The sequence below is a fragment of the Podarcis tiliguerta genome (genome assembly GCF_965153285.1).
Source record: "Podarcis tiliguerta genome assembly, chromosome: 17".
NCBI classification, from domain to species: Eukaryota; Metazoa; Chordata; class Lepidosauria; order Squamata; family Lacertidae; genus Podarcis; species Podarcis tiliguerta.
The window spans coordinates 30,849,236-30,873,001 of NC_139550.1; the positions used below are offsets into that span (position 1 = coordinate 30,849,236).

Sequence of the window (23,766 nt, forward strand, 5' to 3'; positions counted from 1 at the left end):
TTGAAGAAGCAAGCAGGAGATGGCACTATAATCCTAGCTCATTTCAAAGTGTATTCTACCATCATCTGCAAGATCCAGCCGCAAAGACTAGCACACTGCCAACCTGAGACCTTGAACACAACTTTGACCTTGGCCCAGGAGGGCAGGGAGGGATGTTTTGGTTTAAAATGCCACCTGCAATCAGTATAGATCCATCAGCTCCCAATAGCTCTTTTCACCTTTTTCCAGGGTTGACACTGTCGGCGTTTGACGAAATACCCAAGTGAATCCTATATGAATCTGGAGCTCCCTGTTTAGCTCTGATTACAAGAACAGAGAGCCATAAGTTCTGGCTTGGCAGCATCCTCACTAGGCTCTAATCCTGTATGGAGCAAATCCTAGAATTCTGGACTCCTGGCTGCTTTATACCGAACCGAACCCATACTGGCACATTCCCCTCTCTATGATTCAACAGAGGGCGGGGGACAGGCTATGGGTTCCAGTTCAGCAAATGGGGTGCTGATGCTTTCCTTCTACTGTCACAAGGCCCTAGAGGACTTTATAGACTCCCATTGCAACTCTCTGCCTCAAAGCAGGACTGTCCATTCAACTGAGTGCATAAATAGCACCTCCACTATGAACATTGCCCACAGCATCTTGATTTACAGTATGCCAAAACTCAGAACTCCCAAGCCACAGTCCACAGACCCAAAGATTCCCCTGCATAAAGGTTTTTGGGCTCTGACATTCAGACCGTTCAGATTTCGGTCTCCAATCCGCCAGAGTCATGTCACGTTTTCTTATTTTGACATGCGTAACGAAATGGAACGTGAGAAGCACTTAGGCAACCATGGAGGATAGGAGAGCTTATGCTGGTTCTCTTGCTTCAGCCATCGCCCTAACAAGGCATTGCAAAAAAGGTCTAGAGACCAGGAGTGGGGAATCTCAGGCCTCAGGGATGTGACCCTCCAGGTTTTGATATCGTGCCCTCAGAACTCTTCCTAGGACACGCCCCCTCTCCCCAGGCCACACCCCTCACTGGCTTTTGCTTCATACCCCAAGTGCTTTTGCCTGGCTGGAATATGTCATTGAACGCTTATAATGATAGTCTGGATGGCAGAGACTGGTGGGTGCATTATGTATAGAAACTAGCCCACTGTACAAAGGTAAGATCTACATTTACTGCCTCCGACTGCCTGCGGCCCCTGGAAGAGAATGTGGCCCCTAGGGGGGAGAGAACGGGGCCATGGGTTTGAAAAAGTTTGTCCAAGAAGCTGCACTCACTTGGTTGGTTATCTTGCTGAAGGCATCCTGCAGCTTGCCATGCAGCACTGCCAACTTCTTGAAGTCGCGGTTGGCTTCATGGATGGGGATGAGGATCTTGTAGACCTCGTTGACAGCCTCATAAAGCCCACCCTGAAGAGAGCGAGAAGGAATTCAGAAAGTCACTTCGGTCCTCAGGGAAGACCTAACATGGGGCTGCAGGGGGTAAGGCAGCTGGACCACACACGGCTAGAACCTCACAGAGCCCCCAGTCAAGGTGCAGGTCTGTTTGGAAATATGCGAGCAGAGCTTGCCTGAAAAAGGTTTTAATTTTCATTGGAAGGCAGTTAAGTCTCCCCTAAGGGATGAAGCTTTACTAAGTCTGCAATTATTATTATTATTATTAAATGAATTTATATACTGCCCTATACCCGGAGGTCTCAGGTCGGTTCAGAGAACAAACTCGAGATATAAAACTCCCTTCTACGATTGGTTTGAAGATTTATACAAACTCGCAACATATGAACAACTTGCATATAAACGCAGACTTGCCATGGACAAATTCAATGATATTTGGAATCCATTCTTACAAATACTGTAATAGGTTGAGATCTGGTGAAGTACAATAACAACCTTGTAAAATATACAGTTTTGGTCCCGGTCCCGTCCCCCCCCCTTTTACTTTCCCTTCTACACGGGTTCTGTTTCTCTTTTTCTTTTTCTCTCTTTTATTTATGTCTCACCATGTTTAGTGCACATATAATTATGTACTTTTTGAACTTTCAATAAAGCTGTTTCTTAAAAAGATAAAACCACAAAATACATAATAAAAATGAAAACAACCCAATAGCCCCCCCCCCAAAAAAACCCCACATTTTTAAAAGGCATAGGATGTCAATCAGATCAACCAAAGGTCTGGTTAAAAAGGAACATTTTGCCCAGCGCCTAAAGGTGTATAATGAAGGAGCCAGGAGAACTTCCCTGCACAGCATGCCACAGATGGGGAGCCACTGCAGAGAAGGCCCCGTTCTCATGTTGCTACCCTCTGCACCTCTAGAGGAGGAGGCACACAAAGGAAGGCCTCAGAAGATGATCTCAGGGTCCGAGTAGGGTCAAATGGAAAGAGGCAGTCCTTGAGGTACTACGGTCCTGAGCAGTTTTGGTCCAATGGGGCAGGGGGAAGCAGCTAATTGTTACTTGTGGGTTACAACCAGGTTCCTACTTCTGCTTCTGGAAACGAACTGTATGAATTCACACTACTTCACACAACTGTTTATTTACAATCACCACCTACTGCAGCTTCATGCGCCAGGAGGTGGCTTTTGTGTGTGTGTGTCTGTTGTTTTAAAGGCAGTGTGGGAGGGGGAGAGAGATCTGCGGTCTTCCACATACTTTAATTTTCACTAAAAACAGAGGGACTGAGATACCTGCAGGGAAACACAATTGGCCCCTTGCCTAAATGTATTACCGAGAAGTGGAAAAAGCAACACCCCTGAAATCAGAGTGCTCCTTCCCTGAGGAAAGGCACCCCAGATAAGCAGTGGTGCATTTAATGCTCTGCAAACTGAGCATCTGGAAACAATCAAAGTGAAGGAATGCAGCCAACGTGTGGAGAAAAGACAGCTGAAGCTTACAGAAAAACAGACAATAGCAGAGATAGAAGAAAACAGGTGGGAAAGAATTTACAAGAATTGGCTGCTATGGGCAGGGCAGAAAACACAGCCTCTCCGCGACCATTCAAGTCCCACTCACCCACCCACCCACCCACAATCCACACCATTCAGGTTTCTAAGTCATTTGCAGTTTTAAAAGGAAGCAGAAATTTGTGCCCAAAAAGCTGTGTTCTATGGCGCTGGTGCCCAATCTCCAGGAGTCTAGACACCTGGGATTCAGCCGCCTACTGCAGCAAGAGAAGGCAGCTGCCACCCTCAAGCACAGGGAAGGCTCTTGTACACTGAAAGTAGAAAGTTCAAGTTCTCACCATAGTAAAGGAGGAAGCCGCCTGCTCGAGCAACCCAACCAGTCCTTGCTCGGTGAAGTACTTTCCAGAGCAGATGCCCTCTTCATCAGGGGACAGGACATCATCCGAGACAGCAGATTCTTCCAGCACGTTGGAAGAGATGTTCTTGGAAAAGGACAGATGTTATTGTTGGGGGGGGGCACACAAATCTTCTCACTCTGCCCTCCCAAACAGCCTGTCAGTTGAACAAGGCAAGAACTCGAGGTCTCCAGGGCCTGAGGGAAGCAGAGATCTTGCTAGGGGCAGGGAACATCTGGGCATCACCCCAAGTTTTGGTTTAGGGGAAGCAGAAATGGGAGGTAGACCCTCTGTTTATTCATCTCCCGCAGGAAAGTAGGACTGGGGCTACGGGTAAGTACTGAAGGTAAGAAAGAACAGAGAAGAGCTGGTCAATGCCTTGATGCAGCAGACCAGCCTTTTTTGAATGATGCCTTGGTTTTGCCCTTCTTCTTACCTGGAAAGTGACACAGCCCACAGGTAGGTAGCGGCAGTCCTCCAGCATACTCAGGTACTCGGCTACCAGGGCAGCGGAGTGCACCAGACACTGAGCGGCCTCTGCATGGTTCCCACGCTCAGAGTGCTTCGCTGCCATGTTCTGCAGCCAGGTCAGCCTCAGATCCGGTGATGTCTGGTACCCCTTGGCTATCCTGAGAGGCAGGTAATGAATGTTCAGGGACGGAAGTCCTGAGTTCTATGGCCGCCTTTGCTACTGACTCACTTTAAGGTGACTTGCTTCAGGTCAATGGAGTTCAATAGAGGTGCAGGTCAATTCTGTGTCCAGGGCAGCTGTCTACAAGCTCCATCTGGTATGCCGGCTAAGACCCTACCTGCCCACAGACTGCCTCGCCAGAGTGGTCCATGCTCTGGTTATCTCCCGCTTAGACTACTGCAATGTGCTCTACGTGGGGCTACCTTTGAAGGTGACCCGGAAACTACAACTGATCCAGAATGTGGCAGATAAGACTGGTGACTGGGAGTGGCTGCCAGAACCATGTAACACCCGTCTTGAAAGACCTACATTGGTTTCCAGTACATTTCCGAGCACAATTCAAAGTGTTGGTGCTGACCTTTAAAGCCCTAAACAGCCTCAGCCCAGTATACCTGAAGGTATCGTTCAGCCCAGACACTGAGGTCTAGCTCCGAGGGCCTTCTGGCAGTTCTCTCACTGCGAGAAGTGAGGCTATAGGGAACTAGGCAGAGGGCCTTCTTGGTAATGATGCCTGCCCTGTGGAACGCCCTCCTATCAGATGTCAAGGAAATGAACAACTATCTGACTTTTAGAAGACATCTGAAGGCAGCCCTGTTTAGGGAAGTTTTTAATGTTTGATGTTTTATTGTGTTTTTAATATTCTGTTGGGAGCTGCACAGAGTGGCTGGGGAAACCCAGCCAGATGGGTGGGGTATAAATAAATTGTTGTTGTTGTTGGACATGAGTGAGTGATGCATGAACAGTGGCTGTGTTTGTGTCATGGACATATGCATCTCAATACATTTACATCAACACAAGGAGCAACAGACATTCCTCACCTCCATGATGTGGTCCCATTTGTGTCAGTGCTTTCTGCCTGGGTTGATTAAGCCTACAAGGTTACACACATCCACCAAGCGAGGAACGCCTGCAAGGCTCTCCCCAACCCCACAGTAATGTTACCACTTAGTGTGACTTTTTCCTTTAATATTCTCTGGAAGGTGTGCACTCCCTAGACCACACTTTTCCAGCCCCAGAGTGCTTGGTCCCCTCATATGAAGAAGGTTATCCCAGACAGCATAGCTATCTCCTTGGCTGGAAGGCCAGCTCACCCACTTCCATTACATGCTGAGTGGGAGCAGAAAGAGGAACTCTCACCATATGCAACAGATGAGGTGGGTGTAAAAGCAGGGAGAGATCTCATGCTGCAACAGGCTTGCCAACAGCCAATGAGTCTGTGGATGATCTGAGATACAAATCTTCTTTGTCTCAGGTGCAAACACAGTGATGTTGGCTCCTGCATTTTGACACCCTCCCTTTGGGAAACTGAGGCGAAGAAAGCAAGCCTTGCTTGCCTCTGAGCCTTCCTGCTGCTTCCGTACCCAGAGCGCTGGCTACTGTCTCACCTGTACATCAGGTCTATCAGCATCTCTGGGTCCTCCTGATGTTCCTTCATCTTTACTGTGTCTGTCAAGATCATGTGCAGGTTGAAGACGAGGTCTTGAACCTGGTCAGGGAAAAGAGGAAGCATCTTCTAAGTCACAAGCATGGAGAGCAGGAACAGGAACACACAATTGCCTCCATCAAGAGTGGGGATGCCGCAAGCACTCAGGTAAAGGCACTTGTGAAAGAGGGCATCCCTGACGCAATACTTGCCGACAGGATTGAGATGGGCATAGCCCTGTTCACTTATGGGCTGTGTTCACCTTGATCCTGGTACCCCCCCCCCCAATCTGCTCACTTTTCAGGAGGAGAAAGAACAGCAAAACTAGGTCAATAATTAATCTCTTGCATTTTCGTCACATTTGGCAGACACTGGCTTAGCTGTATCTAAGACAGAAGTAGCCATTTTCAAATTTAGATACTCTAACCCAGGCATAGGCAAACTCGGCCCGCCAGATGTTTTGGGACTACAATTCCCATCATCCCTGACCACTGGTCCTGTTAGCTATGGATGATGGGAGTTGTAGTCCCAAAACATCTGGCGGGCTGAGTTTGCCTATGCCTGCTCTAACCATTTCCCAGGGTATATAACCATTTTAAGCAATTTTCTTTCAGGTTCCTACCAGAGGCAGCTTTAGGGGAGCGTGACCAGTTTGGTGCCGCCAGGGACACAACTATGGTTTACAATGGAACGTGAGAGACAGAGGAGTGCTGAATTCTGGTGTCACAAAGGGTGCTGCTGAAATTTGAGACCCCAAGATCCACCACTGTTTCTACTGAATACTGTAATTCTGGTTCAAGAAGAAATATCGAAATTTTCTGATATAGGAGGTGATCATTTTTTTCTCATTTAGGCTTACACTTTATATTTCTATAGGATTCTACAATATGACTATACAATATGTATAGTATATTGTTTTGTATTTTGGGAAACATTTTTATTTCCTTGGAAAAATTATGTTTCAAATTTAGTGAACAGTCTTGTAGTACAGTATCACATCGCAGTTTTTTAAATAAATATTTTTATTTAAAAATAATAGCAAAATGTTTGCTTTAGTTTGATCATACGTTGTTATCTGGTAAATAAAGCATTGTAATATTTTAAAATAAATCCAATATATCTATCCAGTGCTTTTTTTCTGGGGGTACGCATACCCCTAAACATTTTGTGAATCTTTGTACTTTTGTCCTTTTACTCTATTTATTTCCCCCGATTTGAACTACAGAATGGTGATTTTCTTGAGTCAAAACGAGAGTACCCCTAAACATTTTTTTAAAGGAAAAAAGCACTGTATCTATCACACATGTATTGTTGAGAAATTGGAAAAATTGCCTAGAAATCCCAATGAAGATTAAATTGTTCATAATTAAATGCAGAAGCCGTAGAAGAGACTGCCAGGGTCAGAAGGTATCAGCTCAAGCCACAGCCCAACTTCTGGCACTTCCAGAGGCCCCTAGTCTGATGTTTATGGGTCTGCCATGCAATGTACCTGCTCAGCAAATGTGGTTTCTCGCAGCTCCGGGTCTTCCTCAGCATAGGTCAGGATGGTCTTCAATGAGCGCCGCAAGTGCTCCTCATTGAAGTTCTGTGACGTTCCCACAAGCGAGGAAAGTGACATGGTGACTTGCATCTTCACTCGGGCAAAGTTCTGTGCAAGAGAGACACGGCAGGGGTCAGCAAGGCAGGGAAAGCAAGCAAGATTGTTCAAAGCCTGAACCAAATAAAAGCGGAGGCGATGCTTGGAATGGATTCTGCAGAACACAGTTCTAGAGTGGACTGATTTGAATTAAAAATCACCTAGAAAAACGGCTAGTTCAGAACACTTTAAAATTTAAGTTTCCCACTGGTGGTATTTCTTTTAAAATGCGAACAGTAATTGCTTGGCCAACTGTTTAAAACTAAAGAGAAAGTTAAAATTAAAGAGAAGGTTTACACTATTTAGGATAGCACGCTTCTTTTCAGCATTGCTGCTCCTTGTTTCATTTCCACTCCTCTTTCCTACACACATGCCTTTCTCTAAGACCACCCCCACCCCAGGAATACAAGTTAGGTAACAATCCAAAATTGTTGCTTTTGGCAACTCATGGCAACACAATCCCAAAACACTTTGAAGAAGCTGCTAGGGATGGTCATGCACATAAGGCTCTGAGAGAAGCAGGTGTCTGGAAGAGTCTCAGAGGGGGTCCTCTCCCATTTCCCATAGCAGCAACTGAAGGACGTCAGCTGGGACATCCAGGCTGGTACAAATGTATTATTTTTATTTACATAATACCATCAGTGTATGCTGTATTTTACAGAGTAATCAAATCACGAGATGGGCCCCTGGCCCCAAGGAGCTTAACAATTTAAATTTTGACAGAGGTGGGGGAAAAGAGCAGAGGCAGGGATCAATGAACTGATTGAACCTACCCGGACCCTGAGATCATCTTCTGAGGCCCTTCTTTGTGCGGCTCCTCCTCAAGAGGTCCGGAGGATGGCAACCAAGAACGGGCCTTCTCTGCAGTGGCTCCCTGTCTGTGGAATGTTCTCCCCAGTGAAGTTCGCTAGGCGCCTTCATTATACACCTTTAGGCGCCAGGCAAAAACTTTCCTTTTTAACCAGGCCATTGGTTGATCTGATTGACATCCTATGCTCTTTCAAAATGTGGCTTTCTTTTTTGGGGCGGGGGGTGTTACTGGGTTGTTGTTTTTATTTTGATTATATATATATTGTGGGTTTTATGTTGATCTTTTCTGTGAACTGCCCTGAGACCTCCATGTATAGGGTGGTATATAAATTCATTCATTCATTCATTGGCTCCCTGTATGTTTCCGAGCACAATTCAGTGTTGGTGCTGACCTTTAAAGCCCTAAATGGCCTCGGCCCACTGTACCTGAAGGAGTGTCTCCACCCCCATCGTTCTGCCCGGACACTGAGGTCCAGCTCTGACGGCCTTCTGGCGGTTCCCTCACTGCAAGAAGCCAAGTTACAGGGAACCAGGGAGAGGGCCTTCTCGGTAGTGCACCCGCCCTGTGGAATGCCCTCCCATCAAATGTCAAAAAGAAGAACAACTACCAGACTTTTAGAAGACATCTGAAGGCAGCCCTGTTTAGGGAAGCTTTTAATGTTTAACAGACCACTGTATTTTAATACTTTGTTGGAAGCTGCCCAGCTTGGCTGGGGAAACCCAGCCAGATGGGCGGGGTATAAATTATCATCATCATCATCATTATTATTATTCAATCATCATCATCATCAACAACAACTGCTTGGACTCTGGTGATGACCCAGGCCTGCTCCTAGAAAGCACCCTTGCAGCAGAAGAGATAGAGAACAGCTCTTGCACCTCCTTACTCCAATGAGCACTTACGTTGCCAATCTCGAAGTTTTGTCGCATGAGAAGGTAGAGCGAGGTGCTTGCATGGGTGCGGATGATGCCCACCTTGCTACTGCAATGGCGGAGAAGGCGCAGACACAGGTCAGCACACAGTTCTGTGTCCTCCTCGAAAAGCATTTCGGGAAACTGCAAGCAAGAGACTGGAGTTATTTTATCTAATAATGATAATATTGGCCTTCCTATGGACTGCAAGGAAGGCAATGTATAATAGATGCATAAAACCCAACAGGTTGATAATCTTAAAAGCAAGGTATTAACACACACAAGAGTGGTAAGATTTAATATTAAAAGCCTCTGTGAATCAGGTTTTCACCCAACCCTTGGAAGCGTCTGTCAGGCCCTTTTACAGAGGTTGTTCCAGATCTGCAGTATCATAATTAAGTAGACTCAAATAATAATGGGCTGGCTTTGGTCTCTATCTTTCAAAGCTGAAATAAAGCACTTATTCAATAATCCACCTTGGCATGGCAACAGCTTATTTCTGGAAAAGCAAGGAAGAGTTTGCTTTGGGAAAGTGGGGTGATAGAATATGGCAACTGCTGGCTGCTGACATTACCCTTTGGCCATGCTGGCTCACTAGGGGTGAAATAGAATGGGGTGCCTTTTCAGATTTGTCTCATAAATCAACTCCAGTCCCAGGGAATCCAGGCCCCTGCTCCCACAGGTGGAATTTCTGAAGAATACATTGGCTTGGTTAACAAGTACAGGAGGCGTGAAACAGGTCTTACATCTGGACATCATGTTTTGAAAGATATTTTTGAAACACGCATTGTGAAGTTGGAGGATTCCCAAACATGGCGTATACGCTCTGTAGGACTGAGGTTGGTATTCATATTCTGGTGTGTGTGTGTGTGTGTGTGTGTGTGTGTGTGTGCTCTCTCTCTCTCTCTCTCTCTCTCACACACACACACACTTAAGTAAGCAGGCTCTGCTGTGGACAATCTCAGAAAAACCCTGGAGAGAAAAAGCACCTTCAGTAGAGTTAAAGGTTGGAGAACATGAGTGGTGGCAGATAGAAGCTAACAACCTGAGGGATAGGTAAGCCCTTCTTGTTCCTGAAGTAGCCAGGCTCCACTTACAACCAGAGCTGGTGAGCTTGGATGCAGACAAGTCAATAGTCTCCCTGCACTGTCCTCTTAGGAGCAGAGCAAGACGCTTTGCAAAATCAGCTGGAATTCAACCACAACATTCACTTCCGCCAAGTTTTCCCAACCAAGCAGCACTCACCTTGCTGACTAGCGCCCTCTGGGTAGCAAAGCAGTGTTGCAGGAAGGCAGCACTGGGAGTGCAGCCCATTGTGTGCAGAAGCACCCTCAGCACCCCGCCAAGGACACTCTCCTTGGCTTCCGATAAGATCACAGTCTGTGGAGAGGAGACCGGGGAGGAGCGGGAGGTAGAGAAAGAAAGAAAAAAATAAATGGGGAGAGAGGTGGGAAATTGTACTCAAATTAGGAACCCCTTCATTAAAGAATGTGTAGCCCCATTTGTAACATGGTGAGGCTGTCACAATTGCTTTATCTAGGCCAGACTTCATCTTGCACCAAGAAGCCCATGGAAGTCACTGGGACATGAGTGGCTGAGGCAGAGATGTGACTATGTAAAACGAACAAGCAAAGCTTATCATCTGCATGCCTTAGGTGTTCCGCTGCCTCTGCTAAAGATGGCAAAGGACCAAGAGTTATGCTGGCCAGTGAATTCTGGACCACCTAGGAGAGCCCAGTTCAGCATAACCGCAACAGAGAGGATCAAAACAGCCAAGTACAAAGAAGACAGATGTGGCTCTCAATGCACTCCAAGGAAACACTTTATCAATAATAGAAAAACTGGAGACAACTTTGTCCTCCAGCTCGCCAAACCAGATTCTGCTTATGGAAGCTGGATGAGAAAAGTTGTCTCCAGCAGTTTTCATCAAGAAACTGAATTTCCCTTGTGGGTGTGGCTTGTGAACTGTGAGGGGGCGGGGAAGCTCCTACAATTCAGAAGGTACCGGTGCAGAGCATAGATAAGAGATGCAAACTTCACCCTGGAAGAACAAATTAATCCCAGAGCCTTGCTCTGGCGGGTGGGTGCAAGACTGCAGCCTCCATCAGATCCTACCTGCACAATGATTTCTAGGGTGTCCAGCACCACCATGTTGGCTTCTGTGGCCATATTCCCATCCACCAGAGCCTCATGTTCCATCTCTTCCTTGGATCTGAGCAAGGGACAAAAAAGGGCGTGGGTTTATGACATTTAGAGTCACCAGATGCCAATCCTTGCTTGCATGGTTATTCCGGTTTTCTGCTCACTGTGCTGCTCGTACAGGCCTGCCAAAGGTTGGAGCTACACTAGGGACATGCAAAGCCAAAGTCATTTGGTTTCCATGAAACAGGTAGCTGGTTCCTGCAATTAGCTCTTGCCAAAGATCAGGAGCAGCCCAAAGGGGCCTGCAGCACCTTCTCTATAAGGGTGGGAAAGCTGGGATATGGGATGATGGCAAGCCAATGAGAAAGAACTAAAAGCACATCCCTTTCTTGGACTCAGAATCTTTATCCCACACAGTATTTTTTTTCTATACGCTTTCCAACACAATCATGAAAACTAAAACCTGAGTTAATTTTTTTTATAAAAAAATAATAATCTAGTAGATGCCCTGAATGCCATGTGATCATGGCTATGTGACAAACCAAACACACTAATTTATGATTAAGGCACTGCACACAACTCACACACACACACCATGAGGGTCACTGTGTGTTCAGGCCCAAGTTTGGTTCCTGTTCTAGGGTAACTGCCTGCACTGTGGGGACTGTTCTATAGCTTACTGCTCGCGGTTTGTCTGGAGGAGATAAACCATGAACCTGGATTTCAGCATTAATGCTATGCTAAATAATGGCTTCATTTGCAACAGCAACAGGGCGGAGGGGGAGCAAAGCAGCCACCATCTTCTCTCCACCACACCACCACCATCACCATCACCATCATCATCATCATTATTATTATTACGAAGGTCTCAGGGGGGTTCACATAAAAAAATCACAGTATATAAAATAAAAGGGTTGCTCATTTGCACTAAGCCAAGGGATGCTTGATATAGTTGAGCATCCTCTTTCTCCCAACATCCAGATAGATGACTCCTGGAAGCCCAAGGCAAAAGGGTGTTGAGGCAGTACCTCTCTCCTGTTCTTGCTCCACAGACATTGATACTGACAGACACTGATACTGAGTGAAAAAACACTGTGCCTGAACAAGGAGGTTCAGCAGAGCTAGCCAGCCTAACAGCCATTGACAGATCTCTTCCCCTTCATGAATTTGTCTAAATCCCTTTGAAAGCCATCTAAACAGTAGCCACCTCATCATGTGGTGATGAGTTCTGCAAATTAACAATGTGTTGAGTGAGGAAGTTGTTTCTCTTGTCTATCCTGAACCTATTGTCAATGAGTTTCATCAGATGACCCTAGTCCTCTTCAGGCACCACAATACATTTAAAGTATAGCCTTAGAGACTAACTGTGAAATGTGAATCACTAGGAGACTGATCACATGAAGGTGCTAAAAAATGTCAAGAATTATTATTTTTATTACCAAAAAAACAACAACAAAAAACAACAACCCATAAAAGATAGGAGTAGGAATAATAAGCATGTAAACAAGGTACTATTTCTCCCCTGACCCCCCCCCCCGAGTTGCCCACAAACGCACTTGTCCACCTTGTCCGAATTCTGCCTCCAATGGGCAATATTCTTCCTCCAGCGAACATTTTCTTGGTTTCCAAACGGACTCCGCTCTGTGTCGGAAGGGGGGAAAAGGCATGAGTACCATGACAGATCAGAAAACTCTTCCCCACCAAGCCTAGTTCCAGTCACCAAAAGCCAGCCCTTAATGTCTGAAAGATGCTTCAGCTAGAGTGAGCCTTCTAGGGAATGAATAGAGTTCTCTTCTGATCACACAGATGGTACTCCAAAGAGTTTATTTCTGCTTACTTCCAGACTTCCAGAAGCAAGCTCATAATAAACAGCTCTGCCCTCTCTCATTCTCACCTCGGCTGCGTCGCACCATCTCCTGGCGTGCCCCAATAGTGCCCAGGATGGCTTCCTCCAGTCGTGCTTTCATGTCCAGGGACTTCTTGAAGGTCAGGCTGTTGATGCGCTCAAAGGCCTTCTTGCCCTGTGGATGGCAGTGAGTCTAAAAGTCCTCGCTGCTAAGCAAGAGGGGGAGTTTGGCTGCAGGAGCAAAACCTGACAGGCCCAGAACTCATAGAACAGGCAGGCAATTGCTCACTGAAGAAAGTGGCCGAGTGCTCATTTCAACAGGCGCTGAGCAGTGGGATGTGAAGCCCTTTCAGCTTTTACCATGGAGAATGCTTCTGGCTAGGGCCACATCAGCCCCAAATACAATAGGCAAGAATTGTTAAGCTGCCACACTTCACATCTGGCAAAGAGGTATTTTGGGGCAATGCAAGGTTCCCACCACTCCCCATTTTAGCTCATAGCCAACAACAGCACTATATTGAACTGAATTGCTCTACTGGACTTCACAATATCTTATAGGAATGATTTCACTATAAACTGTTAGTGGCTTCTTACATTTTGCTTCCTAGTCAATCTCCACGTTAGAAGAATTCTTACAGCAGGGGTGGGAAGAAGGTAGATCAGGATCTACTGGTCAATCTCTGTGTGGCATGAAGCAGATTGGCAAGGATTTATGCCCCCTCAATTTAACAACAACAACACAACTTTCCCTGCTGAAATGGATCGTGGTTGTGCTTAGATGGGTGTGAACCAGGGGGTGCATTTTGTATATGGAAGCACTGTGAACTTGACTCAGTTCTGGTACTCAGTACAAGTTCCTGGACTTAGAATTCTTTAACTGAAGTGTATGTCTTTTGCCTGGGATGCAGGTGGTGCTGTGGGTTAAACCAAAGAGCCTAGGACTTGCCGATCAGAAGGTTGGCGTCAAATCCCTGTGATGGGGTGCGCTCCCATTGCTCGGTCCCTGCTCCTGCCAACCTAGCAGTTTGAAAGCATGTCAAAGTGCAAGTAGATAAATAGGCACTGGTGGGAGAGTAAATGGTGTTTCCGTGTGCTGCTCTGGTTTGCCAGGAGTGGCTTAGTCATGCTGGCCACATGACCTGGAAGCCAATAAGGCGAGATGAGCGCCACAACCCCAGAGTCAGCCATGACTGGACCTAATGGTCAAGGGTCCCTTTACCTTTACCTTTATGTCTTTTGCCTAAGGCTCCAGCAGGTGAACTCTTGGGGTTCTATTAAACAACAGAGAGATCCTACAGCCTGAAGCCTGTCTGCTCTTGCCTTAAGACAAGTTGTAGAACCACTGTTTTCGAAGGCTCTCCTTGGAAGGAAATGCAGCCTCTGACTGTTGCAGTCGGAGGCTGCATTTCTCTTGCCTCTTCTCCGCTCTTTGCTGGCCACGTTCTGTCAAAGACTGCATGCTTTGAGATCTGCAACCACTAAGGAGTTTGTCTAGGTGAGGAGTCCAGCCAGCTAAAGGTGGGATTCTTGCGTTCTGTCCCCCAAAGTCCTGGGATGGGCAGGAGGGAAGCAGGGGAGCCACGTTTGGTTCTCTCAGTGCCTGGACTCTAACCTTATACTCGAAGCAAGAGACACAGAGGTAGAGCAGGTCAAGGAGACGGTTCACATGCAAAGCAGAGAGGTCAGCAAGCCAGCGATGCAGCACAGCTCCATCCGCATTCTTCAGTACCCACAGGAGACACACCAGCAGGTTGCGACTTGCTTCAGCTGACAGCATGCTGTACTGGCGTGGCGGCTGCAAACAAGCAAGAGATGAGCTCAGCGCAGCTCTTACAACTCACTTGACCCAGACTCCCCATTCCCCCCTCTCCCAACTAAGCATGCCTAAATGGCACAGTGCATCAAAGAAGCCAGAGGCAGTAGTGGTGCCCTGCTGCTCTCTATTCGTAATGACCTCCTTTCCTCTGGTTTTGAGGAGCAATGTTTTGGGCCCACATTGCCTAATGGTATCACTATGTCAGAATAGGAAATGCAAGTAGTAGCTGAATGGAGTTTTAAAATTGGCTGCTTCATGCAAGTCCTTGTAGGGTGTTGCGTGTGTTTGTGTATTTGTTTTTATTAAATGATTTTTCAGTTACAAAAGAGGATGCCTTCACCCCAGAATGGCTGTCCTTTATTACATACACAGCCCAAGAAGATAATAATATAAACCCCACAACAGCATACAAATTGATAAGGCAAATCTGACCCAATAACCGCCCCCCTCACATAAACGAACAAAACTCACTGCAATCAACTAATCGTTTTTGTACTGTTAAATCTCCTATTGTGTTTGAGATCAACCATGTTACAAATCTGAACACACAGACTTTCCTGCTGAGGACTGAGAGCTGTATGCTCCTGGGTTCATTCCACGAGTTCCTAATAGACATGGCTTCTGGCCTAAACGGGAGGCTGTCCAATACCAGGTATTATTATCACTGAGATTTCTGTCTCTAAAGCTGAGATAGGGACCTTATGGTCTTCCAGATGATGTTAGATTCATCACCCCTGACCACTGGGCTGAAGGGAGGGAGTCGGGAGTCCAACAGCATTTGGAGAGCTATACAAACCCTCATCCCCTTCTAATATGCAAGTATTCCCCACCCAAGTTTCAGTTTCGTTCTCTAGCCCCAGAGGACAGTGTACACTCACCACCGATGGCATTTGGAAGACAGTGGACCGATGAGCGTGGGGCAAGGGAGAGCCAGCAATGGCCATTGCAACTGACTGGCTAATGGTGCTGCCATCCCCATCGCCGTCCTCAACCGTCACAGAGGCCAGCCGCCCTCGCTGGCTGAGGTTCTCTGTAAAGTTGAATTAATTGCCCGATAAGGGAAGAAAAGATAGCCCAGCTGCCATCACCCAGTCAATAACTTTGGATACTGATATTCTGTTTAGATGATAGATAGATAGATGATAGATAGATGGACAGCTAATTTGCACAAATGTTCCTTAATAAGGTTTGACTCTCATTTTCCTCTTCAGAGACATTCCAAGCAGCTAAAATGAACAATAAAGGCAACGGAAGCTAAGCAACCCACCAAAGCTAATGCAAGCTAAGGTGATGGGGAAGCCAAGATTTTTTGTTTGGTTGACTTCACAGACTGATTTTGTTGAAGCGTTTTCTGGCTAAATCAGAGCCAAAGCCAGGCCGGGGCCATGAACCATCCCTGCAGGCAAGAACTTCTGCAACGCTGACCATGGAAATGAAGAAGGGCCAGACTCCTAGCAGTGTATACTTGGCCATTCCAGGGGCCTCAAGCTACCTGCAATTTATTGGGGTAAAACACACACACACTTCTTTTCCCTTATATAAGCTCTGGGGCAGCCTCTCTCAGCCTAGTGCCTTCCAGATTTTGTTGGACTCCCACCGCCATCCTTGACCACTGGGCCAGGACAGCTGAGGCTGATGGGAGTTGTAGTCCAACAACCTCTCGAGATCCACAGATACGGAAGGCTGTTCTAGGACCGAGTTCACACAGTCCTGGGTAGCTTATCAAGCCAGTTCCAAGTGTCAGGCTGTGAGATTCCTTGCTTAAAGCTCTGGATTCTATTATAAGCACCAGACTTTAATCCCAGACTCTTCCTCTGGCTTTCTTTTCTTTTGTTCCTTCACAACTTCCTTGTTTTCCCTTTCATTAGCTTCTCTATACTATACCATGCAGTCTTTAAATCTGCATGACTTGAGACTTCCTTTGTGGCTCTGACTCTGCTTCAAATGTTGTACGTTTCCCCAAAACAAATGAGAAACGACATGGGAAGCTATGACACACAACCAAGCCACAAATCACCACTCAAATTGTGGCTCTTTTCCAGGATTTCCTGAGCTGTGAGATTGACATGTTTCTGAATATTCTCTGAATATTCAAAGACTGGTTCTCTCTTCTTAAGTGCCACTCTTAAGCTCACTTAAATTGCATTTGCTCAACTGACAGGCTTTATATTTTTGCTTTTGTGTTGTTCAGTAAGTGTGTCCTGAACTGATGATGGGGAAGCTGGCTAAGGATGTTCTAGTTAGGAATTAAAGGACAGAGTACAAAAGGAATTAACTAGGAAAAAACAGAAGGCAAAGAAATATAAAATAATATTTTTTTCTAGTCTTATAGCTGGGTGTCAAATCATAACACATTAAAAGGCATTGTATTTGGAACAAATCCTTTGTATCCTGTGAATCAGAGAACATTTACTTCATTGACTTTGATATTAGAAAGAATGAATGCAGCAAGTTGCTCAGAATTTATAATTTCAGAGCTAGACAGAAAGCTAATATGCTTTCATAAACTACAAATAGGACTCAAATGACATCAGATGTATGCGGAAATCTCTTTGATTGAATTTTCAGATACAAAGAGATGTCACCATTTGCACCTCTCACCAAGAGTGTGATTACTTTTGGAGAAACCTTAGATAAGGAGACAGAACAAACAGTTTTAATGGCAGATGTGATAATACCTAGCCAGAGAGATCCTCAGTGATACTAAAAACAATATAAAATAAAGAGAGACCTGGTTTTAATAACAAGGCCAAAGTACTGACCCAATGCAGAACAGCAAAGCATTTTTTAAAATGTCAGCTTGGTTTTGCTTCACAGAATGAACACCATATCAAACCTCAGATAGCGAAACTCATATGCTGGACAGTTAGATTCTCCTCCTTCGCCTGGGAGGGCAGCAGCTACAGTCAGCGAGTTTGACACAACTGGGATTGATGCCATGGCCACCCAAGCCCTCTGCTTAACTGGCTCTATTCCAAGTATGTGGAACAAAACTGAAGACAGCAGGCTTGCCAGCAGCAAGGAAGGTTGAGGAGAGGCTGTCGTTTCTGAAAACTGGCTCAGAATCTGCACACACTGGTACCTCCACCCATTATCACCCTCCTCCCCTGGCCTCACCTGTGAAGTCGTAGAGCTGGGGCAGGGCATCCATGACGATGCCAATCAGAGGCAAGTACAGCTGAGCCACGTGCTCCCGTACCGAACGGTCCATGTAGCGAGGGTCCGAGTCGTGGCTGCACAGAAGGTTGTGAAGAGTGCTGATTGCCTTCTTGTGCAAGAAGAAGGCTCTGAGGCAAGGGAAGGGAAGAGAGCAGGGATGTCAGAAAGGGCTCTGGCTACAAGGGCATCAGGGAACCATCCCAAAGGACTGCACTTACCCCTCTGCATCCGGCTCCAGGATGAGAGCCAGCTCCATCAGCACCAGCCCTGCCAGGAAGTGCTGCTGCCGAAAGGCCACCGACAGCTCAAACATGCTGGCCACTCGTTGGTCCTGTGTGTGGCTGGAGAAGGCTGAGCCCTGGGAAAGGGGAAAGGCCATGAGAAATCAGGCAGAGCCGGCCCCAGCTAGCATGTCGTGAACGGTTCCTTTCCTTATCATTGCATAGAAAAGAATAGCGTCCAAGCTTCACATCTCAGTTGCCATCATTTATTGGTAGCCTTTCAAATGAGTCAGTCTCTCTCAGTTGTTGCTTTCGTGAACTACTTCTTTAAAGGGGAGTGGGGCAAGGAGAAGAAAGGAAAGGTTCCACAAGTGTCAACTACAAAAGGTGATTGTGGCGTTTGCCCTCCTATGTGTGTGACATCATACTGGCTTCATAGGGAAAGGGTTAACTAATTGTAAAATGACTAACCAATGGGAACCCAAGGGGCAGAGTTAAATGTGTATAAGGTTTCAGCACAGAGAGAATTTGTTAAGAAGAGTTAGGGTTAGAGTGGTTGAGAAGACAGTCTGGAGTTAGACGAGAGAGGGAAGGTAAGTCTGTGGGTTGGGCTAGTCTGGTGTGAGAAGGTAAAGTTAGAAGGTAATAGGAAGGTATAGGCCAGTAAAGAAACTAAAGTTAAGATACTGACAGGAATATCATCGGAGAAAACATAAACTTGTTAACGTTTGTAAAATAAACTTGTTTTTTTTTTGTGGTTCACTTTTAACAACTGACTGGACTCAGTGTTTTACCAGAGAGTAACTGGTTGGTGGCAGCAGGGAAGCGATCACAGTGGTGGCACAGGGATCAATAGACCGTTAAACGTCTGGGGACCCTGTGTGATCGCCACACTGATATATAGCTCTGCAGGAGCAAGGGAAGCAGGGAGAGTTAAGGGGCAGGGAATCAATCCTCTGCAGTGTTTCATGACTTCCTAGGGGTGAAAATGCTGCCCCTTTCAGCCATGGGGGCAGGGGACTGACCTCCCCAGGGAGAGTCAGCTAACATCCCCAATCCATTGATTGTCCCAATCCATGGCAATGCTCCCAATTTCTTTTCTGTCCCTCCAATGCTGCCATTTGCCTCTTGGTTTTTCAACATGCTGATTCCTCTCGCTACCAGTAAAAACTTTCTGTCTCTTTCAAGTCTTTCCTGGAAGCCTACTTCTTCGGCAAACCTTCTTTGAGCCAGCAGTCATCACCCCAACACACACCCCTACCCCAATTCCCAGTGGTATCTGCTACTTGGCCACTTGCTTAAGGCAGTTCTAAAAGGGATCAGACTATTTCACAGAGAGGGCATCCGCTAGCTGTTCAGGATAGCAGAGGCTGGGGGCAACAGGGCAGCTGCCGCCTTCGTGCCCAGCTGGTGCGCTTGCGGAGGCACCTGGCTCAGGTTTGTTCAAGGCAGGCTGGTGGGACCAGATGGAGTCATGCTCTGACACCAAGAGCATCCTCTTCTCACGTTCTCTTCCCTTATGGTGGGCTGCTTACCTGGGAGGTTGCTGAAGAAACGGAGGGGGAGGGGGAAGCAGGTGGGGAGAGGCCACTGCAGGGCAAGTTTAGAGTGACGTAGTGCTCATGGCTGCAGATGATACGGATGAAGTCCATCCTCAGAGCAATGAGAGCATTGGGGTTCTGGGTGGTCAGCAGCCTGTTATTGATCTGGAGAGGAGGAAGGAAAGTAGCTGTTATGGGCTTGGTAAAGGTAAAAAAAGGTAAAGGACCCCTGGACCGTTAAGTCCAGTCAAAGGTGACTATGGGGTTGCGGCGCTCATCTCGCTTTCAGGCCAACGGAGCTGGCGTTTGTCCACAGAGAGCTTCCTGGGTCATGTGGCCAGCATGACTAAACCGCTTCTGGTGCAACGGGACACCATGACAGAAGCCAGAGCGCACGGAAATGCTGTTTACCTTCCTGCCTTCCAGCAGTACCTATTTATCTACTTGCACTGGTGTGCTTTCGAACTGTTAGGTTGGCAGGAGCTGTGGCAGAGCAACGGGAGCTCACTCCGTCACAGGGATTCAAACCGCCAACCTTCCGATCAGCATACACAAGAGGCTCAGTGGTTTAGACCACAGCACCAGCCGCATCCCTTGTAGGCTTGGTACAGCATTGTGAACCCTCCAGCCTCTAGCAGAGGCCACCCAGGGTCACCATCTCCTTCCCCAGTGTCCAGTCTAACATCAAAGCCCTGATTACAACTGAGGGAGGGTTCAAGCTTTAACCAATTACTTATGTATTTATTTTCAATAATACCCCACCTTTCATCCAAAGAGCTCAAGGTAGCATACATGCTTTTCTTCTTCCCCATTTTATCTTCACAACTACCCTACAAAGTAGACTTGTGGCTGTCCCAAGGCCACCCTATGATCTTCAATGGCTGAGCAGGGATTCGAACCCTGGTCTCTCAGGTCCTAGTCCAACACTCCAACCCCTACAACACACTGGATCTGAGTTCTGCATGTACAGAAAGTTTTCCGCAGCCACCTATCTAAATAAAACTCTTGCCCTCTCTCCTAGTTATTGTGCCCTCTTCCAGGAGGTAAAATTAGCAGCCTGGGAAAAGAGAACCACTGGGTTCCTCTTGTTACCTGCTTGTAGTAAGAACGCAGGAGGTTGAAGACAAAGCCGCGATCCATGAGGGATAGTAGGTCATTGAGGAAAAAGGCCAGGCTGCTGTTGAGACGTTCCACCAGCTCAATATCCTGCGGAAGGAGCACAGAAGTATGTGAGGTGGCAATTGAAGGGGCTTCCGTGCGGCTCTGGCAACCCCGAATGGAGGGTCAGAAACTGAGCAAGTGGGAGAGGGGATTAAGACCACGTGAGCGAGTGCAAACTGCTAGCACAGAATCAAAATGGGGCAGCTATCTCACAGAATTCCCACACATTTCAATGAGGTTCGTATAGAAGTTCTCAGCAGATTATACACAAAGGTTTCCATTTTGTTCCAGTTGTGAATTTTAAAGGGAGATCAAGAACAACTAGCCATCTTTGGATTTTTGTGTGTGTGTGTGTTATATAATCACATAAACCATTTCTTTTTTAAAACCCACTTTAAAAAATTGTAGTTTGTGGGGAGGGGGGGTTGGGGTTAGTACAGCTAAAGTCACTCAAATGTAATATATGTGCATGGGGGGTGCAGGGGGGAAAGAGGGCAGGAAATAGATGCCGGGCAGGAAGACTCAACCACACTTTGACCACTGGAAAGTCCACCTCAGCCTCCCCAGATTTCCACTGAGACGGCCAGGCTAATCTCGATGGCCATAAGTCAGGCTCAGCATTATTAACTGGACTTAGATAAGCCATGGTTCCCCTTCCTACCCTCCTCTGAGGCTCAATTTAAAGCAGCAAAGCAGACAGGAGCCGCCCGCTTTGCTGCTTTAAATAGTTTAGTGCAACATTTGATTCAGAATATTTTTTGTGTGTTTTCCTCCTCTAAAAACTAGGTGCGCCCTATGGTCAGGTGCGCCCTATGGTGCGAAAAATACGGTAAATTAAAATGTAAAGCTTGGGTTTTATTTATTTACACCTGTAGTTTAGGAGGAAGAATATGGGAAACTAGAGAAACCTGTACCTTGCTGCTCCCAACATTGCACTTTTTAAAGTTTGCACTCTAATGCAGGTCAAGGTTTAAAACATGCAAACATGAATTAAGTCACTTGGCTTGTTTGTGGAGTGATGAGGATAGGAAACTCTGAGGGAATGGATGGAGAGGCAAGCAAACAAAAGAAACCTTGCACAAACCTTCTGGCAACGGCTAGCGATTTCGGCACTGACGGTGCACACTAGGGCTGAGATGTCATCAACAAAACGGCCAGGGAAACGCAGCTTGCGAGGTGCCTCCAGCTTGTCACACAAGAACAGATGGTGTGCCATGCTCTTCACCTAAGAAGAGCATCAAGGGTGTTTCATCCTCCTGGATCAGCAGCCACTGCCCAATTATTCCAACCCCTTTGGGAATTCCAATTTAGACTGACCGTAGTTGGGCAAATCCTCTCTTACAACAGTGCACTCCATTTGGGACTATCTGCACATGAGCAGCTGAAAATCAGTTAGGCTGCTTAAACTACTGTGCCAAAGCTGCTAGCCTGACTGAAGAGAGGTTAAATATCCTAAAAAGAACTGGCAAAATAAGACAGGCAGAAAAGAATTTCACTTTAAATCTGAGAAGTCTGCCACTGGGATTATCACAGAGCGACTGAGCCACTCATACTTCTGTTCCTTTCGGAAACCTTCCTCCACTTCCAAATACAAAATGATGAAATTTGTACCTAGGTGTGGTGCACATCAGTTCTTTTCATTGCTTAATATTTTAAGGAAGGTGGTTGTTTTTTCCCCAAAGGCTGATCTAGGATACACCTTGAGGGACAACTCAGTTCTCTCATAACTTTCTGTAGTGACACTGTGCAAAGCAGAAATTTGGAAGCTGGACAGCAAAGGGACAGTCTACATAAAGCAACACATAAAGCCAGATCATGGATGCTCCTGGCCAGAAGGCAAACAATTTGTTTAGGGAGATCAGCAGCAAGGGGCATACCATCAACTGGAAGAAGAACCAGGCTTGATGCAAGGCAGCTTCCCGCACGGAACTGGTGCTCACCACCCACTGCAGGGCCAGTTCTTCATGAAGCAGCTAAAAGAGATTTACAAGGAGAGGAAACACTCAGCATGCCCCTTGCAGAAATTCAGGTCAACCATTGCAGGACTGAGTACAGAGTCACAGGCTGGTGCTTCTGGAGCTACCAGCTGCTTTCAAACCAGGGAAAGAGAGAGGGAGTAAAAATACAGCCCTCATCTGTACACCCTATTCTTCAGCTCAGAATCTGTTTGATTGCCTGTCAAAAAAAAGTCACAGATCTTCAGAAGATGCTGTTAGGTTAGAAAAACAATAACTGACAAAGACTAGGAAATGGGCCAGGTTTTGGAATACAGGCCTAGTCTGAAAAACAACAGATCCCTAATGAGATTTCTGGGGAGTCATTCGTTCCCCAGTCAATTTACACAGATGGATGCTTCTTGGTGTAACTGACACCCACCCAACTCATCTCACTTAGATCACTGCCTCATCTGAGTCAGTGGCCAAGGAGCCAGAAGCCTTGTAGCATACATGCTATAAACACAGCCATTTAGCGACTGGTTGTGTTGTTCACACACAAAACTGCTCTCGTGTCTAAACAGAGTTATCAGCATCCAACTATCCCTTGTAGTTCTCAAAGCACTATTATCAGGATACAACAGCACAGTCTGGACTCCGGACCAATCTGCATTCGGAACTTGACAGCCCAGACCCACTTCCTTCCTCTTGATTAGGTTGGGGGGGGGTTTAATCCATATAATGTTAAATATGTTATCAGTGAAATAACAAAAGCTGAAGTAGCCAAGAGTCTCAAGTTGTCCTCCCTCCCACTGAGCTCCAGCCAGGAGCAGCTCCCATCTAGGACTGCCTAAAAGCAAGAAGCAAGTCTACATGTTTATTCCTGGCAGACACATTGAATGTCTCCCATAGACATGGGAGGAAGGTTCAGGTGAGTTGTGTATTATGAACAGAAGACTCAGAGCAGCAGCTCTGCGAGAAAAAGCCAAAAAGGTGGCAAATAACACTGAAGGAAAGAAAGTAGAAATGGAAGTATGAGAGCAAGCGGAATAGCATTCAGAGGAGGGTGGGATTTTTATCATGACTTAATTGGTTTGGTCACCAAAATCAGCAGGGCCTGAATTTCTTCATGGCAGAAACCAACCACAGATACATGATCTCCACCCAAAGGGCTTACCCAAGGCAATGCCACAT

The 23,766-nt window shown here is 46.5% G+C and overlaps 1 protein-coding gene across 10 annotated transcripts in view; it reads right to left on the reverse strand.

The window, feature by feature from the left end:
* The window catches only part of DOCK6 (dedicator of cytokinesis 6), a 95,381-nt gene that overhangs the window by 18,189 nt on the left and 53,426 nt on the right, over positions 1 to 23,766 (reverse strand). For all 10 annotated transcript variants that reach the window (XR_014506265.1, XR_014506266.1, XR_014506267.1 and 7 more), the window contains 18 exons: positions 22,516 to 22,611; positions 21,723 to 21,863; positions 20,570 to 20,683; positions 19,472 to 19,642; positions 17,934 to 18,073; positions 17,674 to 17,843; positions 15,435 to 15,586; positions 14,353 to 14,535; positions 12,789 to 12,915; positions 12,451 to 12,535; positions 10,868 to 10,964; positions 9,998 to 10,132; positions 8,744 to 8,896; positions 6,884 to 7,042; positions 5,357 to 5,457; positions 3,717 to 3,909; positions 3,224 to 3,367; positions 1,264 to 1,395 (listed from right to left, as the gene is read on the reverse strand). Coding sequence is in view for 6 of the 10 variants with exons in the window: in XM_083419241.1 (XP_083275367.1) it covers positions 1,264 to 1,395; positions 3,224 to 3,367; positions 3,717 to 3,909; positions 5,357 to 5,457; positions 6,884 to 7,042; positions 8,744 to 8,896; positions 9,998 to 10,132; positions 10,868 to 10,964; positions 12,451 to 12,535; positions 12,789 to 12,915; positions 14,353 to 14,535; positions 15,435 to 15,586; positions 17,674 to 17,843; positions 17,934 to 18,073; positions 19,472 to 19,642; positions 20,570 to 20,683; positions 21,723 to 21,863; positions 22,516 to 22,611 (2,493 nt within the window). In the remaining 4 variants the exon portion in view is untranslated. The remainder of the gene's footprint in view (positions 1 to 1,263; positions 1,396 to 3,223; positions 3,368 to 3,716; positions 3,910 to 5,356; positions 5,458 to 6,883; positions 7,043 to 8,743; positions 8,897 to 9,997; positions 10,133 to 10,867; positions 10,965 to 12,450; positions 12,536 to 12,788; positions 12,916 to 14,352; positions 14,536 to 15,434; positions 15,587 to 17,673; positions 17,844 to 17,933; positions 18,074 to 19,471; positions 19,643 to 20,569; positions 20,684 to 21,722; positions 21,864 to 22,515; positions 22,612 to 23,766) is intronic.